The sequence below is a fragment of the Microcaecilia unicolor genome, chromosome 7, assembly GCF_901765095.1.
Source record: "Microcaecilia unicolor chromosome 7, aMicUni1.1, whole genome shotgun sequence".
NCBI classification, from domain to species: domain Eukaryota; kingdom Metazoa; phylum Chordata; class Amphibia; order Gymnophiona; family Siphonopidae; genus Microcaecilia; species Microcaecilia unicolor.
In genome coordinates this window covers 102510995-102537572 of record NC_044037.1, presented here as the reverse complement: position 1 = coordinate 102537572, position 26578 = coordinate 102510995, and the positions used below count along the sequence as shown (strand labels likewise).

The 26578-nt window shown below is 40.6% G+C and overlaps 1 protein-coding gene across 2 annotated transcripts in view; it reads left to right on the top strand.

Annotated features, from left to right (window-relative positions):
* The window catches only part of LOC115473962 (coronin-1A-like), a 166306-nt gene that overhangs the window by 107131 nt on the left and 32597 nt on the right, over window positions 1-26578 (top strand). For both annotated transcript variants that reach the window (XM_030209192.1, XM_030209193.1), the window contains exon 3: window positions 26177-26299. In XM_030209192.1, coding sequence (XP_030065052.1) covers window positions 26177-26299 — 123 coding nt within the window. The remainder of the gene's footprint in view (window positions 1-26176; window positions 26300-26578) is intronic.

Below are 26578 nucleotides of genomic sequence, written 5' to 3'. Positions count from 1 at the left end.
CACTTGTTTGAACATATGTAATACTATTTTTTTTTCACATAAAAGGATAGGGTTTGAACCATCGTATTACCAAATTGTTTACTTTAATATAATTCATTAAAACTTCATTTTTTGTTTCTGATGACTTTAGTCATGTTTTTCCAGAGACGGTCACATTTGATCTGTAGTCTCCTTCCCTCCACCACTGAAGTTTGTTTGAATTGATGCCATTCAAGCTTCAGTTCTGCCACTGTTTTGGCTCCTGCATCCTCTGTTGGAAGTCTGCTTCAGGTGTCAACCACCTTCTTGATAAAAAGAGTTTTTCTCACATTCTATGGATAAAGCATCCTATCTGGAAGCCTGCTGGATATTCAACTGTGTGTATCATATCTCCCCTTTCTCTTCTTTCTTAGTATTTTCAATCCCTTAGTTCATGTGTTATCAATGTCCTTAAGTAGATATGGAGGGGCATTTTTGAAAGAAACGTCCAAGTTGCAATTTGGACGTCCTTGCAAAACGGCAAAATCCAGGGATGGGGAAACCCATATTTTTGAAAAAAGATGGACGTCCATCTTTCGTTTCGAAAATACCATCAGAGACGTCCAAATCCTTAAATTTGGACGTCCCTAGATTTCCTAGACATGGACGTTTCTGACTTTTGGCGATTTTCGAAACTAAAGACGTCCATGTCAAAAACGTCCAAATGCAAGCCATTTGGGTATGGGAGGAGCCAGCATTTGTAGTGCACTGGTCCCCCTGACATGCCAGGACACCAACCGGGCACCCTAGGGGGCACTGCAGTGGACTTCATAAAATGCTCCCAGGAACATAGCTCCCTTACCTTGTGTGCTGAGCCTCTCAAAAAACCCCAAATCCCTCTACCCACAACTGTACACCACTACCATAGCCCTTACGGGTGAAGGGGGCACCTATATATGGGTACAGTGGGTTTGTGGTGGGTTTTGGAGAGTTTGCTGTTTGCTCCACAAATGTAACAGGTAGGGGGAGTATGGGCCTGGTCCGCCTGTCTGAAGTGCACTGCAGTACCCACTAAAACTGCTCCTGGGACCTGCATGTGCTGTCATGGACCTGAGTATGGCATCTGAGGCTGGTACGACATATTTTTAAAGATGTTTTTTTGAGCGTGGGAGGGGGTTAGTGACCACTGGGGGAGTAATGGGAGGTCATCCCCGATTCTCTCCAGTGGTCATCTGGTCATTTCGGGCACCTTCTTGTGCCTTATTCGTAATAAAAACACGTCTGGGTGAACACGTCCAAGTGTTCGTCAGGGACGTCCTTGTTTTTATCGATTATGGGTCAAAGTCGTCCAAGTGTTAGGCATGCCCAAGTCCCACCTTCGCTAAGCCTCCGACACGCCCCCTTGAAATTTGGACGTCCTTGTGATGGACTGCAGTTGGAGACATCCAAAATCGTGTTTCGATTATACCGATTTGGCAGTGGCGTTCCTAGGGGGGGGCGGTAGGTTGCGGTCCGCCCCGGGTGCACGCCGCTGAGGGGGTGCCGGGCGCGCCTGTCCTCCGTTGTTCCATGCCCCGGGACAGAGAAGAAGCATGGAACAACGGAGGACAGGAGCGCGCGGCACCCCCCCCCTCCCCAGCGGCGTGCACCCCGGGGGGGGTTCCTTCGCGGGGGTGTCCTTTCACTGGAGGGGGGTCCGCGCTGCACCCGGGGGGCAGGGCACATCGGCGATCTGCCCCGGGTGTCAGCCCCCCTAGGAACGCCACTGCAATTTGGACATCTCTGTGAGAAGGATGTCCATCTTCCGTTTTATGTCGAAAGACGAATGTCCTTCTCTTTCAAAAATGAGCCCGACAGTCTCCAGGATGGGACACCTGAGACCTGCAGAAGGGTCAACCTTACTTCTCCCTTTCCAGTAGTGTTATCTCTTTCTTTATGCATTCAACTCTAATGCTAACTTTTCCATCTGCTGTGTCACATTTACTACCTACTTTTGAGAGTATCAACAATAATAATGCCCAGGTCTCTTTCCTGTTTCTTCACCTCCAAAAAGGTATGTGTTCCTTGGATTTCTGCATCCCAAGATATCACTTTGCATCTTTATTTTGATTAAAGCATAGCTACCACAATGTTGATCATGCTAATCTCTCTCTCTCTTTTTTTTTTTATAATAATCTTTTATTTTGTCTGCCTTCTGTAGCATGTCTATTTGGTTGCAGATTTTTATGTCATTTCTGAAAAGGCACACTTTCCATTCTATGCTTTCGCTAAAATAGTGGGAAAAATTATTTAGATAAGGTACAAATAAAGGGCTCATAGGGCTGCGATCCCACTACTGGTTCTGACTAGAGCTGTACCAAATAGCGTATTTTACTATTTGGCTGAATATGAATAATGAAAAATATTATTCGGGCGGATACATAGGCATTGAGCTTTAACATAACAAATAATAAAAGAAGCAAATGTGAAATCAGAGAGCAAGTGTTTATTTCAGTAGAATTTAGCACAAAAGAGCCCCAGATCATTTGTATTCAAATTTAAATCACTATTTGGCCGAATACGAATAATGTATTTGGGGCTGAATCGAATCAAATATGAATATTTGGTACAGTCCTAGTTCTGACTGAGCTGGAGGCCCAAAGGAGCAGGAAGAAACTGCCGAGTCAGAAGGTTTTGAGGGATATATTACTCCCAGGGGCAGCCAAAGGCAATCTGCCAGCTGAGGCAGGGATGAAATGCCGCCTCCGCCCCCCTCTGCACCTGGTCTAGCATCTCCCCCTTCCCTCCTGAACCCTTTACCTTATTTTTCCCCCAAAAAGGTGGCAGCAGCAGTGATTCTCATAGGATGCCCTGCCATGGTGCCACTGGCATCAGCCTCTTCGCTATCGTGTCCCACCTCTGAGGAAACAGGAAGTTATGTCAGAGGCGGGTCGCAGTGGAAGAAGAGGCCGGTGCCAGCAGCACCTCGGCAGGGTAGCCTATTGGAATCACTCTGCTGCCACCTTTTTGAAAAAAAACTAAGGTAAAGGGTTGAAGAGGGAAGGGGAGAGTGCTGCTCCTGGAGCGTGCCACCTGAGGCCCCTGCCCCAGGTGGCCTAATGGTAGAGCTGCCCCTGACTATTCCTGCCACTTTGTGCTGTAGTGAATACTTTTTTGCATGAGGGGGTACTTCCTTACTTTGAAGCAGGCCATGCTTAGACCATTGTCGGAAAAAAAAACAGCCTTAGATGGTGCAGGCCTGAGAAATTATTGTTCGGTAGCTAATTTACCTTTTTTGGGGGAAAAATGATTAAGAAGGTGGTTGTTAGGAAGGGGATTTTGTAGAGGAATATAAAATTGAAATACTTTTCAATCAGGATTCCAAACCAACAACTTTCTTCAGTTGCAGAGAGATCAAGAGAAGGATTTAAACATAGACAGAACCACATACCCCTAGCTAACAACCTAAAATTACTGGGAGTGATCATCGATCAAACACTAACCTTTGAACCTCAGATCACAAAAGTAGTAACAAACACATTCAACACAATGTGGAAACTAAGGAGAATCAGAAACAACTTCCTCCCAAACATATTCAGCCTCATCACAAAATACTTAATTCTCACACAACTAGACTACTGCAATGCAATCTACTCAGGCTGCAAAGAACAAATCATAAAGAGAGAACATACAGCCCAAAATACAGCTACCAGACTCATTCTCAGTAAAGCAAGATACGAAAGAGCCTCCCCTCTATTACAATCATTCAACCGGCTCCCAATCAAAGTCTGCATATACTTTAAACTCTGCACCATGGTCTAGCTCATAATCCATGGTGAAGTGCCCTCATACCTCTCAAACATGATTATCCTACCTCTCAAAAACACCCTGAAGGAAGCGAGGAACTACCTGACCCTTCACTATCCCCTATGCCACAAACTTATCTACAAGTCTGTTAACTCAGCTAACTTCCCTTACCAAAACTCCAAGATGTGGAATGCCCTGCCCAAGTCACTAAGATCCCTAACGCCCCACACCAAATTTCAGAAACACCTCAAGACTTACCTGTTCAAAAGGTTCCTACCCACAAACAACAAGAACAAACTGGCTAACTGACCCTCCACAACTTCAGATATAACTCATTTAAAACTCTTCAAAAACTAATTCTTTTGTATCTTCTCCCCTCTACATCTTAAAATGTAACTCTATACCTCTCCCAATCAAATTGTATCTCTCTATCCCTTCCAACCTAAATATGTAAGCCACATTAAGCCAAACATGTTTGGAAAATGTGGGATATAAATACTGTTATAAATAAATAAAATAATTAAATTGCTTGATTGTGATGTTGGACCTATCTGCTTTTGACACTGTGGAGTGCTCTATGCCTTACTATGGCAGTTATAGGACATTGATGTGGAAGGTGAGGTTTAGAAGTGGTTTAACTCCTTTTTCAGTGATAGATCCTTAATGGCAACATGGATTCATTTTATTTATCACTCTTATATTTATTTGGCACTATGGGCCAGGGCTTTGGAAGATTTGGGGTTTCAGTTTCATATGTTTGTGGATGACATTCAAATTGTGGTGGTGATAAATGGGGACCTATAGGATATTGTCAGTGCAGAGACCTGTCTTTTCTGCATTCAGAACAGATATGCAGAATTATAGCCCCACCCCAGCTTTTATTTTATTCAAACTTTCTTTAATTGTGAGGGTAGGGGGAGGGCTGTATGGAGCAATGGTTCTCCTCAGGACTGCAGGGGCCAAGTGATCTGTGAGTCAAGGTAGAGACAAGGAAGCCAGCAGACCAGTGGTGTCTGTGGTCAGAATTTGGAGTGGCAATAGGAAGGTAATCCAAAGAGACATTTCCACACATCATGCCCTCTACTACGTTATAGCCCCTCCCCCAAATCCCAAGGGACCGTATCATCCATTCAGTAAAGTTACCATTAAAACTCTCAGCATGATTCAACTAATTCTATAACAGAGTAGAGTCTAAATTCTATACAGGTTTATGCAAAATCTGCACCTCCAGTTCTGTCACATATTCTCAATATTCCCCCATCTATGGTCCTAGCATATTTCCTCTTACAACTCACAATAAAATTGTGCTGGCAATGCAGGAACTCTTCTACTGTTATTAGATACTTTGCAAAATAACAAGAAACCTACAGCAAACTTACCATAACAGTACTAACTCACAGGACTGAAACTGCATTGTGCAACCTATTAAAAGACAGCACTATAAATATTACACTAGGCTCAGAGTACAATTACTATTGGGAAAATGGAACAAGCAGGCCACTCTTTATCTGTAGATGCTGTTTGGTTTTATTCCTCATTCTCCTCTCCAGTTCTCAGTCTCCCACTTAAGAGGTTGTACGTTCCTTCTTAGGAGGTCATAGTAAAATACAAAACTTCTTTAAAAGATAGGTTTTTAACGCCTTTCTGAACCTTAGATAATTTTGAATCAATCAAATTTCTAATGGTTGATCATTCCACATCAGTGGATATTGATAACTAAAACTAGAAGTAAACTATAAAGTCTGTTTTTTAAACCTTTGGGAGTAGGAAAATGCAATCGTAGAGTATCACGAAGAATATATGTACAGAATATAATTTTATCAAGATGCACATTACGAAGGTGCAAACCATAGAGAATCTTAAACATTATAATATGGATTTTAAAATGAATCTGGACCTCTACAAGGAGCCAGTGCAATTTTACCAAGAGAGGAGTCACTTTATCATATTTGGGAGCTGAAAGTACTAGATGAGCTGCTCTGAATAATTTGAATCTTTTTGATATGACTTTTCAGACAACCTGCACAGTTACTATTGCTGTAATCTAGAGATAACAGTGATCTTTGAACTACTGAATGGAAAACTGAAGTGTCTAAAAGAGTTTGGATTCTTTTTTGCTTCTTTAATAATTTAAAAAAAAAAAAATTTTTCACTAATTGGCTAATTTGAAAAACCAACTTCAAAGAACCTGACCGTGATTTCCAAAATTTTAATATTATCTTCAAACATAACGTTAGGATTACTCATTTTGAGAATACTGTTCTTCCATACACAATCCTTCTTTCCCAATAATAAACATTTGGGGGTTTTCTGTATTTAATTTTAATCGATGATTGGAAATCCAATTTTCTATGAAATAAATGCAATCCTTTATTTTACTAGAGATATCTTCCACTGATTGATGAATAGGAATAAGTATCATAATGTCATCAGCATAGCTAAAGATTTTAAAACCCAATCTGTCTAATAAAGTTCCTAATGAAGACAGCAAAACATTAAATAGGAAGGGGGGAGGGGAACCTTGCAGAACTCCCCATCTAACCTGCCAGCCATAGAAAAAAGAGCCATTAAATTTTATTTTATAGGACCTGAAAGTTAAGAACTCCTTAAACCAAGCAGGAACATTCTTATCAATTCCAAAGGTATTTAAAATACTTAATAACAATTGATGATCAAAAAGGTCAAAAGAATTTGAAAGATAGTAAAAAAAAATAGCTTTTTGACCTAGTCCTATGAGCTTCCTACCCTCCACCAACAAAGAACTTAAAACGGTCTTGGTACTATAATTAGCATGGAAACCTGACTGTGATTCATGTAAACGTTGGAGTTTTTCAAAAAAATCAGATAATTCTCTAGTTACTAAGTCCTCCATTATTTTTGTAAGTAATAGAATAACAACTGGGTGATAATTAGTAATATCTGTGAGTGGTAATTTCTTATTTTTTTTGGAATGGGGTTAAAATAATTTCACCTCTAGATAATGGAAAATCCCCTACAGACAAAGGTAATTGAACCATTCATTCAGCAGTGATAAAAAATGGAATGGATTTGGAATGGATTTCATTAGAGAAGGTGGACCTGCATCTAAGGAACAATATGACAAGCTATACTTATTAAACAAATGTCGTAATGTGGTGTCCAATACTTCAGAAAAATTCCACCAGAATCTGTCTACTGGAATGGGTTGCAATGTTTGTAATGTATGAACTAAGAACTAAGGCCAGTGCTGGACAGGCTTGTACAGTCTGAGTCCCGTATATGGCAATCCGGTTTAGGATGAGCTGAGAGGGCTTCCTCTGAAACTCCATTAATTTGGAATGTGAGGACAGTGCTGGGCAGACATTTACAGTCTGTGTCCCACAATTAACAGGATGGATTTGGATAGGCTGGGGTGGGCTTTGACAGCAACTTCAGTAATTGGAAACTAAGGGCAAGGCCAGGTGGACTTCAACAGTCTATCTCAGAGAAATGCCAAAGAGAGACAATGATCAAGTATTTTATATCATTCATTGTTGGTCTAATCATGACTTGATAATGAGTATGATTGTTGAGCGGACTGGATGGACCGTTCAGGTCTTTATCTGCTGTCATCCTATATAATAATTCTCACCTCCAACGTTCAGTGCTTGGGACCATGGCTCCCTGGAGGTGGTCTGCTAGGCAGACACGCACTGATGTCATGACAGCTGATTCCAAGGCAAGGGGAGGAGTATTCCTCCCCCTGCCTCGGAATTATCTGTCACCCCCCCCCCCGCGCTACGGCCCTCCTAACCCCCCCCCCCTCCGCAAACCTGTCAACCCCCCCTGGCCCGCCGAAAACCACCCCCCCCCCCCCGCCGCCATTGTGGACTACCTGTGCTGACGGGGGACCCAAACCCCCGACAGCTGAAGTGCTGTTGTGCCCTTCGCGTTGCTTCCTCAATCATCTTCTCTGCAAGTTTCTCTGCATGCGTCTGATGTCTTTGACACCACTATGAAATGGAATACATTTTTAATTCTTTAAATGTTGGAAACTGCTGTTGTATCTTACTGACTTTAAAATAATCTGCCAACATTTGGGCTGAGATTGTAGTATGATCACCCAGCAGTTCTTTTGATCTATCTTAACATTCCTTAACATTTGGGAACAATATGCTTTATTTTTGGCTCTAATTAATTGTCTGTAAGTCCTGTTAACTGCCATCCATGTTCTTTTATTCTCTGAAGATCCATGTTTTTGCCAAATTCTCATTAACCTACGGCAATTAAGCTTATGAGTAGAGAGATCATTGTCAAGTCAAGGATTCTAGTGATGATTTCTAACTATTTCTAACATTTTCTTACTCTATATGGCCTGAGGCAGCATCCGTGGCTGTCATCTGTTTTCTGCATAAGGTCTGTATGCAGGGCTAGATTAAGGCACATCTGATAGGGGCCATAGGGCCTCCCAAATATCCAGACCCTAGGCACATGCTTAATTTGCCTAGTCCCAAATTCTGCCCTGCCAATAGAAAGGTTTCATCTATAAACACGAATGACCACCTAAACTTTCAGAAAAACCTAAAAACTCACCTGTTCAAAAAGGCATACCCCACCGATCCAACACAAATGCCCGATCTCTGCAACACAACGTAACTAAATCACAGTACAGACTGGACACAGATCCTCCGTTGCACAATCCCAATGTGGTTGCGCCACATTAACTCTATCGAACTACTTAACCACAACATCACCTTGTATCTGTCTACACCGGAGTCTGCTAGTGCTGCTTCGGAACTATGTAAACCACATTGAGCCTACAAATAGGTGGGGAAATGTGGGATACAAATGTAACAGATAAATAAATAAATATGTTTCCCAACCTTTACTTCTAGGAAAAAGAAATGCCTTGTGATAGATGTTTCTGATTCTATTCTGCAGTATATCTCTGGTGCCACCTGGTGGACTAAAAGGCACAAATGTGGCAAGTCACAGATTTTCGTTATATTAGCAGGGTGATTTTTGTGGATTTTCAAGCTATGTATCGCAGATTGTGTTCTGTAGCCTTGGGGTACCTCTTTAATGGATTCCAGAACTTCTGTGTTGGGGGCAGGCACACCTCATCCCTTTTCTATTGAGCATTGATCTTCACTCCCAATTCTCAGGGGCCACCAACAGTTCAATTTTTCAGGATATCCCTAATGTGTAGGCATAATAATGATTTTCATTCCTACTGTCTACATTGTAGACAATGCCTATTCATTAGGGATATCCTGAAAACTTGGATGATTGACAGCCCCCGTGACTAGGAGTGGAGCTTTGTTAAGTTTCAAGTTTCTCTTAATTTATTATATCACTCAAGGGCAAACCATCAAAGCAGTGGCGTAGCCAAGGTTGGGCTCGGATGGGCCCAGGCCCACCCTCTTTGGGCTCAGGCCCACCCAGTAGCAGCACACCTATGATGTGACTGGCAGGGATCCCCAAGCCCCAGCAGCCAAAAACTCCCAACAACTGTCCCTCCTGCATACCTTGTAAATAGCAGCTCTTTGCCTGCAGTGAATAGCAACTGATACATACTGCTCGCACCAGCCCCACAGCCTTCCCTCTGATGTATTCCCACCTATGCAGAAACAGGAAGTTGTATCAGAGGGAAGGCTGTGGGGCCAACATGAACAGTGTGTATTAGTTGCTGCTCGTTGCCAGTGAAAATCTGCTATTTCAAAGGTATGCGGGGGAGGGGGATGTTTGAGAGACCATATGGCATGCAGGTGAGAGAGGGTGAGACCATATCACTTGTGGGACAAGGCAGAGTTCTGCCCACCCATCTTGGGCCCAGGCCCACCCAAAACTGGGTGTCTGGCTATGCCCCTGCATCAAAGCCATTTACAATAATAAATAATCAAGGAAGGAAATACAATCAAAATAGCACAAAAAACAAAGAAAAAACAAAGAAACCATACTGTTGCTGTTGTTGTAGCCTCTAAACCTGACTCATCAATTCGAGGGGCAACAAGGGAAAGTCAACCAAGTGCTCCCTAAACTTCTTAAAGGAAGGCTCCAAGCAAAAGGCAAAGGGGAGCTTACTCCAAAGAACAGGACTGGCCACAGAAAACATAGAGTCTCTGAACCTATTATGAAAAATTGAATGAAACAAGGGGAAGTGAAGTAAATTCTTGTGATGAACGAAGGGGGCAGGCAGCAATGTAGGGCATTAATAAAGAGAACAAGAAAGACAGTACACCAGAAGCCCTAATAGTATATATTAGTGTGAGAAGTTTATATTGTATGCGACAGCAGGTAGGGAACCAATACTCAGATTTTAACAATGGAGTAACATGATCGAATTGGGCTGCTCCAGAAATAAGTTTGTCGGCCACATGCTGTATAAGTTGCAGCCGCCTAATTTCTCTTGCAAGAAGCCCTACAAACAGAGCGTTGCAATAATCTAGACGCAACAAGACTAGAGAGTGAATTAGCCCACGAAGTGCCTTGGAGGTCAGCAAGTGATGAATAGAACAGATCAACCACAACTTAAAAAAACATTTCCCTATGAAATATGGGGACAGAAAGTTAATGCAGAATCTACCTGCGCCCCAAAATTCTTACTGTATCACTAATTGGGATTGTGTGATTAAGAAGGGCAAGAGACTGTATAGTATGGCCTTCCTGATGTGGGGTAAACAAGAGAGCCTTGATCTTATTCAGATTCAGATGCTTTTCGGTTGTCCCGCAACCAAGTTAGAATCACCAAATGTTATCATTCTGACTGGTAAAGGCTTGGGGATCTTGAGGATCCAGAGTCCCAAAAATCTGAATATCACGTAAATGAAAGGGGTCAGATCTAATGACTGTATCAGTTGGGGGAATAGGCAAACTTTCAATGCCCTACCTCTGTGGAAACTCTTCATCTTACTCCAGTCCCATGTCACAATCAGCACAGTCACTCTCAGAAAAGTAAATATACAGTCTGGATGTTCAGTATTTTGCTGATGAATGTTTTCAGAACAAGGACGGATGTAATTAGATTTTTAACAGTCAAATACAGAACACAAGTTGATCCTTTTTTTTTTCTTTACCAGTCTTCAGCCTCCTTCAGGCCCTCAAACCACAGACTCCTTGTCCTCTTCAGAACCCTGTGTCCGTCTATACTCTCCATCTCTTTGGATCAATGTGGGGGGCAAAAACTATTAACATGGATCTAGGAAAACAACTTTAGTCCCTACGAGGCCAATGTTTCACCCTACAGCATTCAGGCTTCTTCAGGGGTGTAAGCTCAACTCCTTCATTTTCTTGTAATTTTTCATGAAACCAGCTTCACTTGTTTCTTCTATGCATGGCCATGCTGCTTGCATAGAAGAAACAAGTGAATCTGGTTTCTGGAAACAAAAATATTCTGGGAACATGAAAAATGACAAGAAAAATGAAGGAGCTGGACTTATACTGAAAGAAGATGGGCCCGATATTAAGTACATAAGTATTGCCAGACTGGGAAAGACCAAAGGTCCATCAAGCCCAGCATCCTGTTTCCAACAGTGGCCAATCCAGATCACAAATACCTGGCAAGATCCCAAAAAAGTACAAAACATTTTATACTGCTTATCCCAGAAATAGTGGATTTTCCCCAAGTCCATTTAATAACGGTCTATGGACTTTTCCTTTAGGAAGCTGTCCAAACCTTTTTAAAACTCCGCTAAGCTAACCGCCTTTACCACATTCTCTGGCAACAATTAGTGTTTTATACTGCTTATCCCAGAAATAGTGGATTTTCCCCAAGTCCATTTAATAACGGTCTATGGACTTTTCCTTTAGGAAGCTGTCCAAACCTTTTTTAAACTCCGCTAAGCTAACCGCATTTACCACATTCTCTGGCAACAATTAGTGTTATGCCGGCCGCTGCCAGCATTATATCCAGAAATTCAATGCCAGGCCATGTCCGAGCTGTGGCACAGAATTTCCAGATATATGGGTCTAGTAAAAACACAGTTGGTTAAGCACAATATTTGGCACTTAACCAGTTCTGAAGAACCGCATAAAGATAGGACTGTGTTTTATGTGGTCCTATTTATGCTGTTATCTTAGCCAGTTAAGTGCTGACTCCAACCCTGAATGCTCCCAAAATAGCCAGTTTTGGCTTGGCCGCTAACTGGGCCCTTTCAGCAGTACTATCCAGTTAAGTGCCACTGAAAATGCCCAGCTAGCCCTCTCCTGGCTGTTTAAATCATTTTGAATATTGATCCTGATATGTTTTGGGGTCAGTGCAGGCTATGGTCGTGGAGGTAGGAGGAAAACCAGGTGTGCACTGTAAAAATTGATTTTTAATCCAGTGTTAAACTTAGAAAAAGTTGTTTCACTGAGAAGTAAGCAGGAAGGGGCTACAAAGTAAAATGCAGACTGCCATGTGCATTCAAAATGTGCCAAATAGCAACCAAAATGATAAAGGGAATGGAACAACTTCCCTATAAGGAAAGGCTAAAGAGGAGAGGGCTAGGGTTCTCCAGCTTGTAGAACAGAAGGCTGAGGGGAGATATAATAGAGGTCATGAATGGAATGGAATGGGTAGATGTGAATTACTTGCTTACACTTTTCAAATGTACAAGGACTAGGGGGTACACAATGAAGCTGCTAAATAGAAACAGAGAAAAATGAAGGCAGTTAAAGACTTTATAGTCTATCCAGTCTGCCTATCCATGCCATCTACTCTCCCTTCCTGTCCCTTAGGGATCCTATGTATCTGTCCCAAGCTTTCTTGAATTCAGTTACAGTTTTCATCTCCACCACCACCATCACCAGGACACCATTCGACAATTCATCACCCTTTCCATGAAGAAGTATTTCCTCAGGTTACTTCACCTTTCACCTTCATCCTATGCCCCCTCATTCCTCTTCCTTTCAATTGAAAGAGACTGACCTCTTATACCATTGAACTATTTACACATCTCTATCATATCTCTTCTCTTACACCTTTCTTTCAAAGTATACATATTGAGATCTTTAAGTCTGTCCTAATACACCTTATGTTGAAGACCACTGACCATTTTAGTAGCCACCTTTTGGACTGTCTCCATCCTGTTTATATCTTTGAAGGTGTGGTCTCCAGAATTGTACACAATATTCTAAATGAGGTCTCACCAGAGTCTTATACAGGGGTATCATCACTTTTTTCCCACTGGTCATTCCTCTCCCTATACACCCAAACATCCTTCTAGTTTTTACCATTGCCTTTTCTGTCTATTTGGCCAAGATCATCACACACGATCACATCCAAGTCCTGTTTCTCTTTTGTACACAAAAGTTCTTCACCCTCTAAACAGTACCATTCCCTTGGGTTTTTGCAGCCCAAGTGCATGACTCTGCATTTTTTTTTTGTTTAGCTTTAAATCTTAGCTGCCAAATTCTGGACCATTCTTCGAGTTTTGCTAGGTCCTTCCTCATCTTGTCCACACCATCAGGGGTGTCCACCTTATTGCAGATTTTGGTATCACCCGCAAAGAGGCAAACCTTACCAAACAGCCCTTCAACAATTTGGCTTACAAAAATGATAACAAGAATTTCCACAAGAATCAAACCTTGCAGCACACCACTGGTAACATCCCCTTCCATTTACCAACACCCTCTGTCGCCTTCCACTCAACCAGTTCCTAACTGGCAGAGGAAAGAGAGTCATGATCATTGCTTAAGGATGACTCCTAGGAGACAGATTAGAATTCATAATTATAGATTTTGGGGGAAAGCCCTGGTGCATGAGCTTTAGCCAAGGACTGTCACTGCAATGACCAGATTGAGTAGTTGTGAATCCTTTGGAAGCTGTAACCAAAGTTTTGGGGTGCCAGACCCTGGTTCAATTTCCAATTGAGCCTGAAGTATAAAGGAACCATAAGAAACTATCAGACCATCTCCCTCTTTCCTCAGATAAACTGCCATGGAATTTTGATTTAATTACTCTATAACATCATCTTGTGATGATGTTCATTGCTTATTTAGAATTTTACAATAGTACCTTTCGATTTCATATATCAAAGCCATTTACCAGCAAAAATGATGATGATATAAATCAAAATAAAAGTGAAGAAATTGTAGAAAAATAACCTGTACAGTGTCATCACATAAACCCATCACAATACAAAAACAAAATAACATTACAAATGCAGAGTTAAAAAAAGTAACATCATACAAAATTTAAACAATAAAAATAAAAAAGTAACAGTCCAAAAACAGACAACATAAATGAAAGAATGGGGATAAGTATCCCAAATTCCACCCAGACCAGAGTCCCAAACACTAAAGAGTAGTAATACATAAAAATAATCCGTACATTGTGAACCCACTGTCCTTTTATCCTCACCTCTTTATTCCCTTACCCTTAATTGTTCTGTCTGTCTACCTGTCTTATCTAGATTGTAAGCTCTTTGAGCAGGGACTGTCTTTTTGTGTATGGTGTGCAGCGCTGCGTATGCCTTGTAGCGCTATAGAAATGATAAGTAGTAGTAGTAGTATGCTGACAACAGAAACAGAAGGCAAAAAGACCACTCTTCTTTCTGGATGACCTTCTTTTTAGGTGGCCCTCTTGAGAGTGTGAGCTGTTGCTATTTGCCTATTTCAGAGGGTGTGTGTGTGGGGAGGGGGACAGAAAAGAGGCAAAGAACAATTTCCCCTCCAAAACTTGGAACTTCCTAGCTTCCCCCTCCCCCTTTTTTTCCTTATAGGGAATCCAGCTAGAAAATTCATGTGGCATATATTATTAACTTGTCCATATTAGTTTGAAGGGTTTGTTGTTCCCAGGAAAACCAAAATTGAATTTCTAAGTATTTATTTGACCTGGGCATCAACTAATAGGTAAAGATGATAACTGTGATTTATGACAAAATATATTTATTTATTTATTTGTTTGTTTGTTTGTTTGTTGCATTTGTATCCCACATTTTCCCACCTATTTGCAGACTCAATGTGGCTTAAAATACATCATAAATAGTGAGAATACATGAGAAAGTATACCTTTAGTAATAGCATAGAATTGTTGGTAACATGATAGTGATAGAACACGGAAATGTTTTAACAAGCAGACATCTTAAGAGATATTTAAGAAATATATAAGAGTTATAAAGAAAATGTACATTTAGTAATAAAAGAGGATCTTGGGTAACATGATAATGAAGAAACATGAATTTGTTTTTTGGCCAATTAATGGTGTAAACTGATTTGCTACCAAAGTATTCCATACTTTAAACAGAGAAGGAACAGGTTTTTCAGGATTAGATATATAGCAACTGCATTCACTACGATAATTCATAATTGGAAAAATCACAGTCATATCTGTCTTCAATTTTGGTAGGCCTCATTATGTAATATAATTAAATATGAAAGAATAATGGCTAAATGAAAAGGATCTTTAGAACATTTTTTAAAAGTCTGGGATCTGTTGTTAATCTTTTGTGAGTCCTCTTCATGATGAGAGTACTTAAACACTTTTATTATACTTCCACTTACTATTATTATCTGTTTACAACACAGGATGTTCTTGAAGCTGTTTGTTCTTTGTTGTTAATGTTTGCTGCTTGTTTTCTCTCTTTCCACATTTTTTTGTATATTGTAAATTTCAATCAAAAGATTAAACTTTTTAAAAATGTGGCATATATTAATTTATGCTAACTAGGGCATGTAGTACCTTTGAATGGTCAGCATAGAAATATATCGCCTGTTGGTAAGGCAGTTAGGGTCACCTGAGTCACACATTTATTAATGTCCCTGTATTCATCATATATTAATATAAAACCCCAACTCCAAATAGCATGCCTGGGTGAATCAAATACCCTTGTCAATCTGAGGGTTGGCGAGAAGTCTCCTCTGACCTACTCTCTGTGCTGCTCTAATGCCAGCCAGAGTAACCATGTTCCCATCCTTTCTGAAATCAAATGCATCACCCTCTGCAGTTTTTCTATCCCCTGCCAATTCCAGTAAAAGGAGACTGGAACACAGATTTCATTTGCTGTAGTGCTGAGGCCTAAACCACAGGCTGTCTGCAAACTCGCATGATTTTATTAAGCATGGAAAGCAACAGTGCCATAGATTCTTCCGGGTATGCATTCAGAATACTAATTAAACCCTAATCTGAGCAGGTCCAGTACTCAGGTTTTTTCTATGCTATATTAAAGAGACATTGACCTATATAGTGCAAATATTTATCCTGAAGCTAGACCCAGATTGCAGCCAGTAGAGAACATCATTATTGAACACATATCAATACTTACAGAGCATGAATATGCTGGGCATTCTTACAGAAATCTGCTGCACAATATTCTGACAAAACTATATGTTTACTGGTGGCTAGTGAATTTATAATTTCTCTATCCATATGACTCAAAGGCTTGATACTATCTGGCTTCTTGATAGTTTCTAGGATAAAATTTAAATTACCATGTTTAGTATATGAAGATAGTTAACTAAATAACAGGAACTATCTCGATCTGCCATCATCTTTTTGCTTGGCTTGTACAGAACGTTGTTTGAAATTAATGTATCCATCTTTTAAAAGTATTCAGAAGAAACCATATTTAGAGTCCTCCTTTTTATATCAGGGAGTGAAAATCTGGAATGATTTACCTCTGAGTATTAGGAAAATTCAGATATACTATACCTTTCGTAAGACTTTAAGGACATACTTGTTTGCTAAGCAAATTTAAATTTTTATAGCCATTGAGATTAAATTGTACTGTCAATTAAGATGTTTGTAATTCTCCAATATGAAGGGTTTCTTTATTGTGTTATCCTCTTAGAATGTAGATGGAACTTAGTGGACTATAAGACGTAAATAATATACTACAGTATAGTAAGAAAGAGATGGAGTAAGAGTGTGCTGAAAAGTTATCTGTATAGTGGTAATATCCGGCCACTTTCCTGATAATTTGTATGTTCAGTTTTGGCCGCCGAATAGCATGGATAGCACTGACATGATGATCACAATATCCATGTACTCAGCACTGCTACCTATAGAGGTAGCACATTCTGCATATACATATTAAATTTAAAAGCTGGTGGTTAAGTCAAGAACGTTTATTATTATTTTATTTATTTATTTATAATCCGCCTATTAACTAACTCCCCTGTTTATAAAGCCGTGGTAGCAGCTGCCATGCGCTATTGCCAACACAGCCTATTCACGTTGAATGGACTGTATCAGCATTGCTGTGTGGAAGCCACTAGTGCAGCTTAGTAAATGGGGAGGGGGGGGGCTAAGTGAGGAACAAGAAAACACACATAATAAAATACATTATATTAAATATAAAAGAAACAAACAAAATAATAACATATGTAAAGAACAAACCATAAAGAAACTTCAGACCGCTCAAAACACGGCAGCTAGGCTTATCTTCGAAAAAACGCGATTTGAAAGCGCAAAACCCCTCGGCGAAAAACTACACTGGCTCCCGATCAAAGAACGCATTGCTTTCAAAATCTGCACCCTGGTTCACAAAATCATCTACGGTGAAGCTCTGGGATACATGACAGACTTGATTGACCTACCAACTAGAAACACATCCGAATCAACACGAACGTACCTAAATCTACACTACCCAAGTTGCAAAGGACTCAATTACAAATCAACCTACGCATCCAGTTTTTCCTACATAAGCACACAACTGTGGAACGCATTAGCAAAAGCCTTGAAAACTACGTACGATCACCTAAACTTCCGGAAAACACTAAAAACTAACCTGTTTAAAAAGGCATACCCTACCAATCCAACATAAATGCCTGATCTCTGCAACACAACAAAACTAAAGCACGTAATGGACATAACACAACTCTTCTGTTATACGATGCCTTAATGTGGCTGTGCCACATGAACTTTATCTTACCACAACATCACTTTGTATTTGTTCACACCGGAGTCTGCAAACGCCTCTCTGGTACTATGTAAGCCACATTGAGAGCCTACAAATAGGTGGGAAAATGTGGGATACAAATGTAACAAATAAATAAATATTACAAATCATACATCGGATATAAAACTAAAACAAAAACCAATGTGATATTCACCCTTTAAACAAATTCTGACATAAACAGCATCATATAGAACAATCCCAGGCCCTCTTATTCTGTACAAGCCTGAATAAGCAAAAAGGTTTTCACCCTTTTCTTAAACTCTGACGTAGATGTTAATGTCCGAATACTTAAAGGAAGTTTATTCCATAGGCACAGGCCACCCAGGAAGAACACACTGTCATAAATGTCAACATATTGAATCTTTGCTAAAGAAGGTTGCATCAAAAGCCGAGTTCCTGTTGACCTCAGGGAGCGAACTGGTTCATACAGCCTCAGGGTAGTCTTCAATAATTCAGGAGTAACACTGGTCAAAGTCTTTAAAATAATCATCAACACCTTAAACCAGTGCCATAGCGAGGGCTAATGGCACCCGGGGTGGGTTGCCGCTGCGCACCCCCCCCCCCCCCCGGGTGCAGCACGGCGCGACCCCCCCCCTGCGGCGCACCCCCCCCTGTCCGGAGCGAACCCCCCCCCGGACCACATTCTTACCTGCAGGAGGGCCGATCCGCCCAGAGTGCCTGTCACTTGGAGCTGCGTCGGCCCCGCTGGTTCCCTGCTCTCTCTGCCCCGAAACAGAAAATAACCTGTTCTGGGACAGAGGGAGCAGGGAACCAGCGGGGCCGGCACCCCCCGAGCGCGTGCACCCAGGGCGGACCGCCCCTCACGCCCCCCTTCCTATGCCACTGCCTTAAACAATATCCTAAAACACCCAGGGGTCTGTTTACTAAGCCACTGTAGTGGCTTCTGAGCGGCATTGCCAACACAGTCCATTCGGCACTAGTGCACAGCCAGCCACACTAGTGGCTTAGTAAACCCCAGTGTCAGGTAGCCAGTATAAAGACTTCAAAGAAGATGTAAAATAATCATTACATTGCAGTCCCACAATCAAACATACAGCAGAATGTTGTACAACCTGTAATGCTTTACAAGATTGAGATAAACCTCAAACTCTGAACCACTATCAAATCAGATCGAGGGATCATAGGTTTAATTTTGTTTAGAACATATAGCTGATAGAAACAAGTTTCAACTACCTTTGCTACCTGTGCCTTAAAATTCAGCTGTGCATTCAGAACAACTTCAAGACTCAATCTGATGCTTAACAAGAACAAGACAGCCCTGGAGTTGTACCGGGTCAACCTGACTACAAACCTCCTGACTAACAAGCATAGTTTCTGTCTGCTAAATTTAAAGCTAATCTATTGTCCTTCATCCAAAATTGAATACCCTCCATACATTGCTGTAATTTAAGATGACCAGTTACAAAATCATCATTAACCAGAAAAAAGAACTACTTCATCAGCATAAGCCCTGAAATCTACATTCAAACATCTTAAAACATCACATAAAGACCTCAAAAACAGGCTAAACAAAATAGCCGATAGGGCATATGCCCCTGTGGCACCCCCATATCCAACAAATGGATCTCAGATATATCAGTCCATTTCACCACCATCTTACGATTCTCCAAATTAGATGAAAACCGCCTATGAGCCTTTCCCCTCAATAAAATACTATGATCTGAAGTATCAAATGCGGATGATATATCAAGTGAGACAAAGCAAAATGTTGCCTGTGCATCAATCAATCCCTTTTTAAAAAAAAAATAACATCCACAGTTGGTACCAAAAGAGTTTCCATACTAGACAACTCTCTTGGCCTATTAAGAGCTTGAAAAATTTTAGATTAAAAATAATTATTTCTAACAATCTCACAAGCACTAAGATATTAATGTAAATAAAGTTTATATGAATCATAATCATCACTATTATGCGTTTTTCTCCATTTCCTTCCAAACTGTCTTAAGGACAAACACAAATCTGTAATGATCTTATTACTCCAAGGGATGTTAGAAAAATTATCACACACATGAACTATTTTTTTCTGGTGCTATCTGATGCAAAGATTCAGACAAAGACAAATTCCAAAAGTCAACCATATCATCAACAGACACAACAGATGAAAAATCTAAACAAAGCAACCATACCGCAGTTAATGTTGATAAATCACAGTCGGGACGAACAACTACCTGACGTGTTGTGGCCAAACCTTTCTTATCATACATGTCATTTTTTAATGCAGGCGACAATGTATTGATTTTTTGGAAAAGCTAGCAAAAGTGCTGACCAAAACTGGCAAAACTTGCATGGCGGCTCCTGTGCATTTCTGCTACCAGCACGTTTTCTGAGAGGACATTTTCTATTGTGGGAAGGACTGTGGAAGACAGGAGAGCTAGACTGAATCCTGAGATTGTTAATGACTTATTATTCATCCACAGATTAAATAATCATAGCGATGCTTCATAAGATATATTTCTCCCTCACTAGGGCATACAGGACCTTTACCTCCCATTCTGTTTAACGTCTATATGGCATGGTTTGATCTAGTCTTTTCATCTTTGAAATTTACATTTTATTCATATGTGAATGACATGCTGGTGCTGATCCTTATGGCTAGTCATTCTGCTATGGTGTGTAATATTGTCTCCTGTATATACACTATTGAATATTTTAGTTCTATCCATGTATTTAAATTAACAGGAATAAAATATCAATTGTACCTTTTTACTCTGGAATGGCGAATGCCATGACGGAACATTGTAAGCCACATTGAGCCTGCAAAAAGGTGGGAAAATGTGGGATACAAATGCAACAAACAAACAAAACTAAACTTCTTTGGATAGATATTTCTACTGTCCCTATTCCAAATACACTTATGATTACTAATGATCTTTTGTTAAAAGTGGAGCAAACATCTAAGATGCTGGGCTTTATTTTGGACTCAACGCTCTCTTGAACCTCAAGTCAAGCACATTGTTAAGACAGTGTTTTTTAAACTTCAACAGCTGTGTAATGTATGTTCTTATTTTGATTTAAAAAACAAACACTTTTCGACTATGGTCCAAGCATTGGCATTAACTCTACTGTAATAGTCTGTATTCTACTATTATAGTTAAATTACACACCGGGCTTCAGATTCTTCAGAATGCAGCCACTAAACTTATTTTTCATATGAAAAAGTTTGATAGAGTGACCTCCACCTTGATTTCTTTACACTGGCTTCCAGTACAGGCCTAAATTTATTTTAAGCTTTCTTGTTTAAATTGATTAATGGATTCTCCCCAGTCTATTTGTTTGTTTTCCCTTTTCTTAGAAGGTGTTCTGTATCCAGAGAACTGTTTCTCCTTTTATTTCCATCATTTGTGGGGATTAGGCTTAAGAACATTTTAGAGAGCTCATTTAGTTTTCAAGCTGTACAGTTTTGGCTTTCATTACCTGCTATGTTACGTGCTATTACTTCTTACGGTTTTTTTTAGAAAAGAACTAAAGACATTTCTGTTCAAGCAATGTTATGCTTCATTTTCTATTAACCGCTTTGAACTACCGTCAGGTGGGGATTGGCGGTATACAAGTAACACAATCATATCATATGAAGTCCCCTCAACAGAAAAGCTAATCAGAGAATGATCTGTCCAGATTACTTCCAATCATTGGGGAAGAGACCACACGTTTATTCAAAGTATTATGCTAGATACTAACACTAGATCTAAAACATGCCATGCACAATGTGTTGCTTGTTTAACCAATTTACTTATTTTTATTTATTTTCATATTTATATCCCACTTTAAACCAAAGCAGGTTACATCGAAACATTGAATATGGTACAAAATCACAAGATAAATGGTCTTGTCTCATAAAAGAAATTGAATTTGGATCAAAAGGGAGGTTAAAATCACTTAACACACAAAGGGACTCTTTTACTAAAGGGTTGCTGTGCGGCAACAGGCTTGCAGTAAAGCAACCCAAAATTACTGCTTCCACAGGGGGTTACCGCTGGTTTAACACAGGAGCCAATGGCATAGCTGCGGGGGGGGGGGGGGGCACAGGGGCCTGTCCCCCCCCCCAAAACTGGACCTGTGCCCCTGGTTTGGTTGGTGGGGGTCCCCAACCCCCGCCAGCTGAAACATTTTTTCCAGCGCTGGTCTTCAACGCCACCGCATTTCCTGCCTTGCTTTCTCTTCCCCTCATATCCGGCACATGCATTTTAGTGAAACTGGGCATGTGAACTTGCTCAATTTCATTAAAACGAGCACGCCAGACATGACATAAGGGGAAGAGAGAGCAAGGCAGGAAATGCGGCAGTGCTGGAGACCAGCGCTGGAAAATGCACTTCAGCTGGCGGGGGTTGCATGGGAGCCCTGCCACCTCAATGGGTGGCGGTAAGTGCTCCCCCCCCAAAAAAAATGGCCGCATGGCAAGTGTGAATGTACCACACGGTCTTTTCATTTTTGGCTATTTTCACCTGCTGCGGTAAAAAGGGCCCTGGTGCACAGCAAAAACGGCTGCTGCCGCTAATGCAAGGCCACTTTTACCACAGCCTAGTAAAAGGGCCCCAAAGAGTCTCCAACTGAACAGGTAAAACAGAAATAAAATCAAATAGAAATGAACTATCCTGTAGGAGCAATCCAGGAGGACAATATAACAGACAGAAAGACACAACCTTATTTGTCACCACTAAAATATCTGCTAATAAATCATGAGACACCTGGACTTTCTTAAAGTTTAAATGTCCTGCATAAATAAAATTCCTCCTTCCTTTCTTACATTTCCTATAAGACCATTCCCATAAATAGCCTGGTAGGCAACATTGTTTAACTACAGCAATAGAAGTCTGCAACAACCAGGATTCTGTTACACATAAACCCCCCAGATTCTATATATGGTGACTAAATTTGCATGCACAAATCAGAACACATCGACAATATGTGCAAATTAATTGCTTCATGAGCCAAGCAGTACCAATAATTGGCTGCTAACAACCAATTATTGGTGTTACTTGGCCTTAATTGGGATTTGCTCACACATCGTATTCTATAATTATGCGTGCAGAAATCCTATAGTGTGTAAATTCAAGGGTGCATGGCCTGTGGGGTTCCAAGAATATTCATGCATTGTTACAGAATAGACCTGATCGGCACCTAACATAGACACCAGCATTTATACCTTTTTCCAGCAGGCTTAACTGCCGGCACCTTAAGATTAGGCGCTGTTTATGTGCTTAGCCGCTATTCTAGAAAGGGTATGGATCCTTTATAGAATAGCGCTCAGCACTGAAATTTTGTGGCACCATTTATAGAATCTAGTCCAATACGTCTAAGTTCTAAAATCAAATCAACAATCAAAGCAGTTGTATTTCTTTCAGACCTAGCATTTCTTAACCCTACCCTTATCAAATCAAATCTCATTATTTTTATTCAAAGTAGAGGAGTGTGGTAGCCGTGTTAGTCCACTCTTAAGGTTATCAATAGAAATCAAACAAAATAAAACATGGAAAAGAAAATAAGATGATACCTTTTTATTCAAAGAAACTACCCACAAAGTCTCTGTAAAACCAGGTGCACTTCTTGTACGTACATAGACAGAAGACAAACTTTCCTGCCTGATAAAGCTTCCATAATATACTCTATAAATCCCCTAAAATTACACGAAATTCCTAACAAAAGGTAAAACACACAGACACACAACACCAGAGAAACTCACACCCCAGCTGTCCAAAGGTTGCCATGTTGGCTCAAAATCTAGCCCTTATTTGTATCAGTCTGTAGTCCAGAAGTACACGTTTCATATCAGCAATTTTGATTAGGTCAATATTTATTTATTTATTTATTTATTGCATTTGTATCCCACATTATCCCACCTCTTTGCAGGCTCAATGTGGCTTAATATTAATATTAGTGTAACAGAAGTATATTGGGTAATGGAAAGTATGATGAAGAAATAATATGGGGCACTGTTAACAATGCTTACTAGATATATGTGGGGTTTTCATATGTTTTAGTCATTGTGGTATGTCTTGTCGAAAAGATGGGTCTTCAGCAGTTTTCGGAAGTTGGTCGCTTTTAGGTTATGTGGCAATGCGTTCCAGAATTGCGTACTCATATAGGAAAAGGTTGATGCGTGCATTAGTTTATATTTTAGGCCTTTGCAATTTGGGAAGTGAAGATTAAGGAATGTGCGAGATGGTCTTTTGGCATTCCTGGGTGGTAGGTCAATCAGGTCAGACATGTAAGCTGGGGCTTCGCCGTGGATGATTTTATGTACTAGGGTACATACTTTAAACGTGATGTGTTCTTTGAGTGGTAACCAGTGTAGTTTTTCTCGTAGGGGTTTTGCACTTTCGTATTTTGGTTTTCCAAATATGAGTCTGGCTGCTGTGTTCTGGGCTGTTTGGAGTTTTTTAAGTATGTGATCTTTGCAGCCAGCGTATAGTGAGTTGCAGTAGTCTAGGTGACTGAGTACTAATGATTGCACCAGATTCCGGAAAATGGTTCTTGGGAAGAATGGTTTTACTCTTTTTAACTTCCACATTGAATGGAACATCTTTTTGGTCATGATTTTCGCGTGATTCTCAAGTGTTAGGTGCCAGTCAATGGTGACTCCAAGAATTTTCAGGGTTTCCGAAATTGGTAGAGTTAGTTTTGGGGTGTCGATGGTGGTGAATTTGCTCGTGTTGTGTTGGGAGGTGAGTACTAGGCATTGGGTTTTTTCTGCATTGAGTTTTAACTTAAAGGCATCTGCCCAGGAGTGCATGATTTGTAGACTTTGGCTGATTTCAGAGGAGATTTCTTTTAGGTCTTGTTTGAATGGGATGTAGATCGTTACATCATCAGCGTAAATGTATGGGTTGAGGTTTTGCTTAGATAGTAGTTTGGCCAAGGGTGTCATCATTAAGTTAAATATGGTCGGTGAGAGGGGAGATCCCTGTGGAACTCCACATTTGGGTGTCCATGTGGCTGATGTAGTCGAATTTGATGTCACTTGATACGCGCATGTAGTTAGGAATCCTTTAAACCAATTAAGAACATTGCCTCCGATACCGAAGTATTCAAGTATGTGTAGTAGGATTTCATGATCGACCATGTCGAAGGCACTTGACATGTCGAATTGTAGAAGTAATATATTCTTGCCGGTTGCAATCGTTTGTTTGAATTTATTAATGAGCGTAACTAGTACTGTTTCGGTACTGTGGTTGGAACGAAAAACTGATTGGGACTCTTGTAGTATTGAGTGCTTGGTTAGATATTCTGTGAGTTGTTGGTGACCATCCCTTCTGTTATTTTGGTTATTAGTGGAATGGATGCTACTGGTCTATAGTTGGTTAATTCACTCATATTTTTCTTTGCATCCTTGGGTATGGGGGTGAGTAAGATATTTCCTTTCTCCTTTGGGAAGAGTCCCTTTTGTAGCATGTAATTCACATGGTTAGATCTGTTATAAAGTGTTGGGGGGCCGATTTCATAAGGTTGTTTGGGCAGATGTCTAGTTTGCAGTGAGATTTGGCAAATCTTTTAAGCGTTTGGGAGATGAGATCTTCCGGTAGTGGCTCGAATTCGGTTCAGGTCCTGTCTGCTGGGTATACTCCAGGTTCTGGGTCCAGGCATTCTAGAAGAGCTGTGTATTCAATAGGGCTGGCAGGTATTTTTAGTCGCAGTTGTACTATTTTCTCTTTGAAGTACTTCACGAGGTTCTTGGCTTCTGGTATGTCTTTGCTGTTGTTTGTGACTGGTGTGGTGTCTATTAGTTTGTTCACCAATTGGAAGAGTTTGTGTGTGTCCTTGTAATTTGGTCCAATTTCGGTTTTGTAGTATAATCTTTTGGTTTGTCTTATGGTGTATTTGTATTTTCTTCAGATTTGTTTCCAGGCATTGAGTGTGGGTTCGTCTTTCTTTTTATTCCATGTGCGTTCTAATTTCCTAACTTGTGTTTTGAGTTTTTTTAAATCTTCGTTGAACCAAGGTATTGAGTTCTTTCTGTGTGAGGTTCTGATTTGAATTGGGGCGATGTTGTCTAATATTGTTTTGCATCTTTTGTCCCACTCTTGGAGGAAGTTGATTGTGTCTGTCTTTGTTGTCCATTCGTTTTCGTAAATCTGTTGCCAGAATATTGCCGGGTCTATTTTTCCTCTAGTAGTGTAGGTTTTTCGTTCTTGTTTTTTTATTGTGGTTTTCGTCCTCCATTGGAGGGAGATGTATGCTTTGTAGTGGTCAGACCATGGTGTGGGTATCCATTTTGTGTCTTCTAGTATAAGGTTTAGGTCTGGATCGAATTTGTATGCGATAATATCTAGTGTGTGCCCTTTCTTGTGTGTCGGTTGTGCATTTGGTACATGAAAATCCATAATTGTAGGAATTCCTTGCATGGAGCACATTGGTTATAGCACCTGGGTTCCAGAGAGATCTCATCCACCCAGTCCCCATTTAGCCATGTGACCTTCAGCCTGTCACTTCTGCTTCCTGAGGCAGCTGTGCATATGCCAATACCACACTGCACCCTTTAATAAGGCAATTGTTGTTATGATTATGATTGCTGAAAGAATGGGAATCTTCACAGACTCTAAGTGCTTATTTTTTTCTCTTTTTCCATGTCATTGCAGACTGGGCGTCTGGATAAGTCTCAGCCTGTGGTGTGTGGTCACACAGCTCCTGTGCTGGACATTGACTGGTGCCCACACAACGACAATGTCATTGCCAGTGGCTCTGAAGACTGTACCGTCATGGTAAGGAGGAAAGCTCTAACATTAATGCCATTTTCAAGGGGCTAAAGGGATCCTGTACTGTTGAGGGGGAGGTATGTGATATGTATCAGTAAGACCAGTGGAGAGCAGTGCGGGGAGTCATATGATTATGATAAGGTGATGAGGACAGGGGTCATGGTAGGGAAGAAGGGGTGGGAAAGATTTGGAAATAAATGTACTTTTGTGGGCTTCGAGTTTGCTGAGAAGTGAACTACAGGCTCTAACAACTAAACACAGTTGAGTCCTGATGCACTAAGAGCA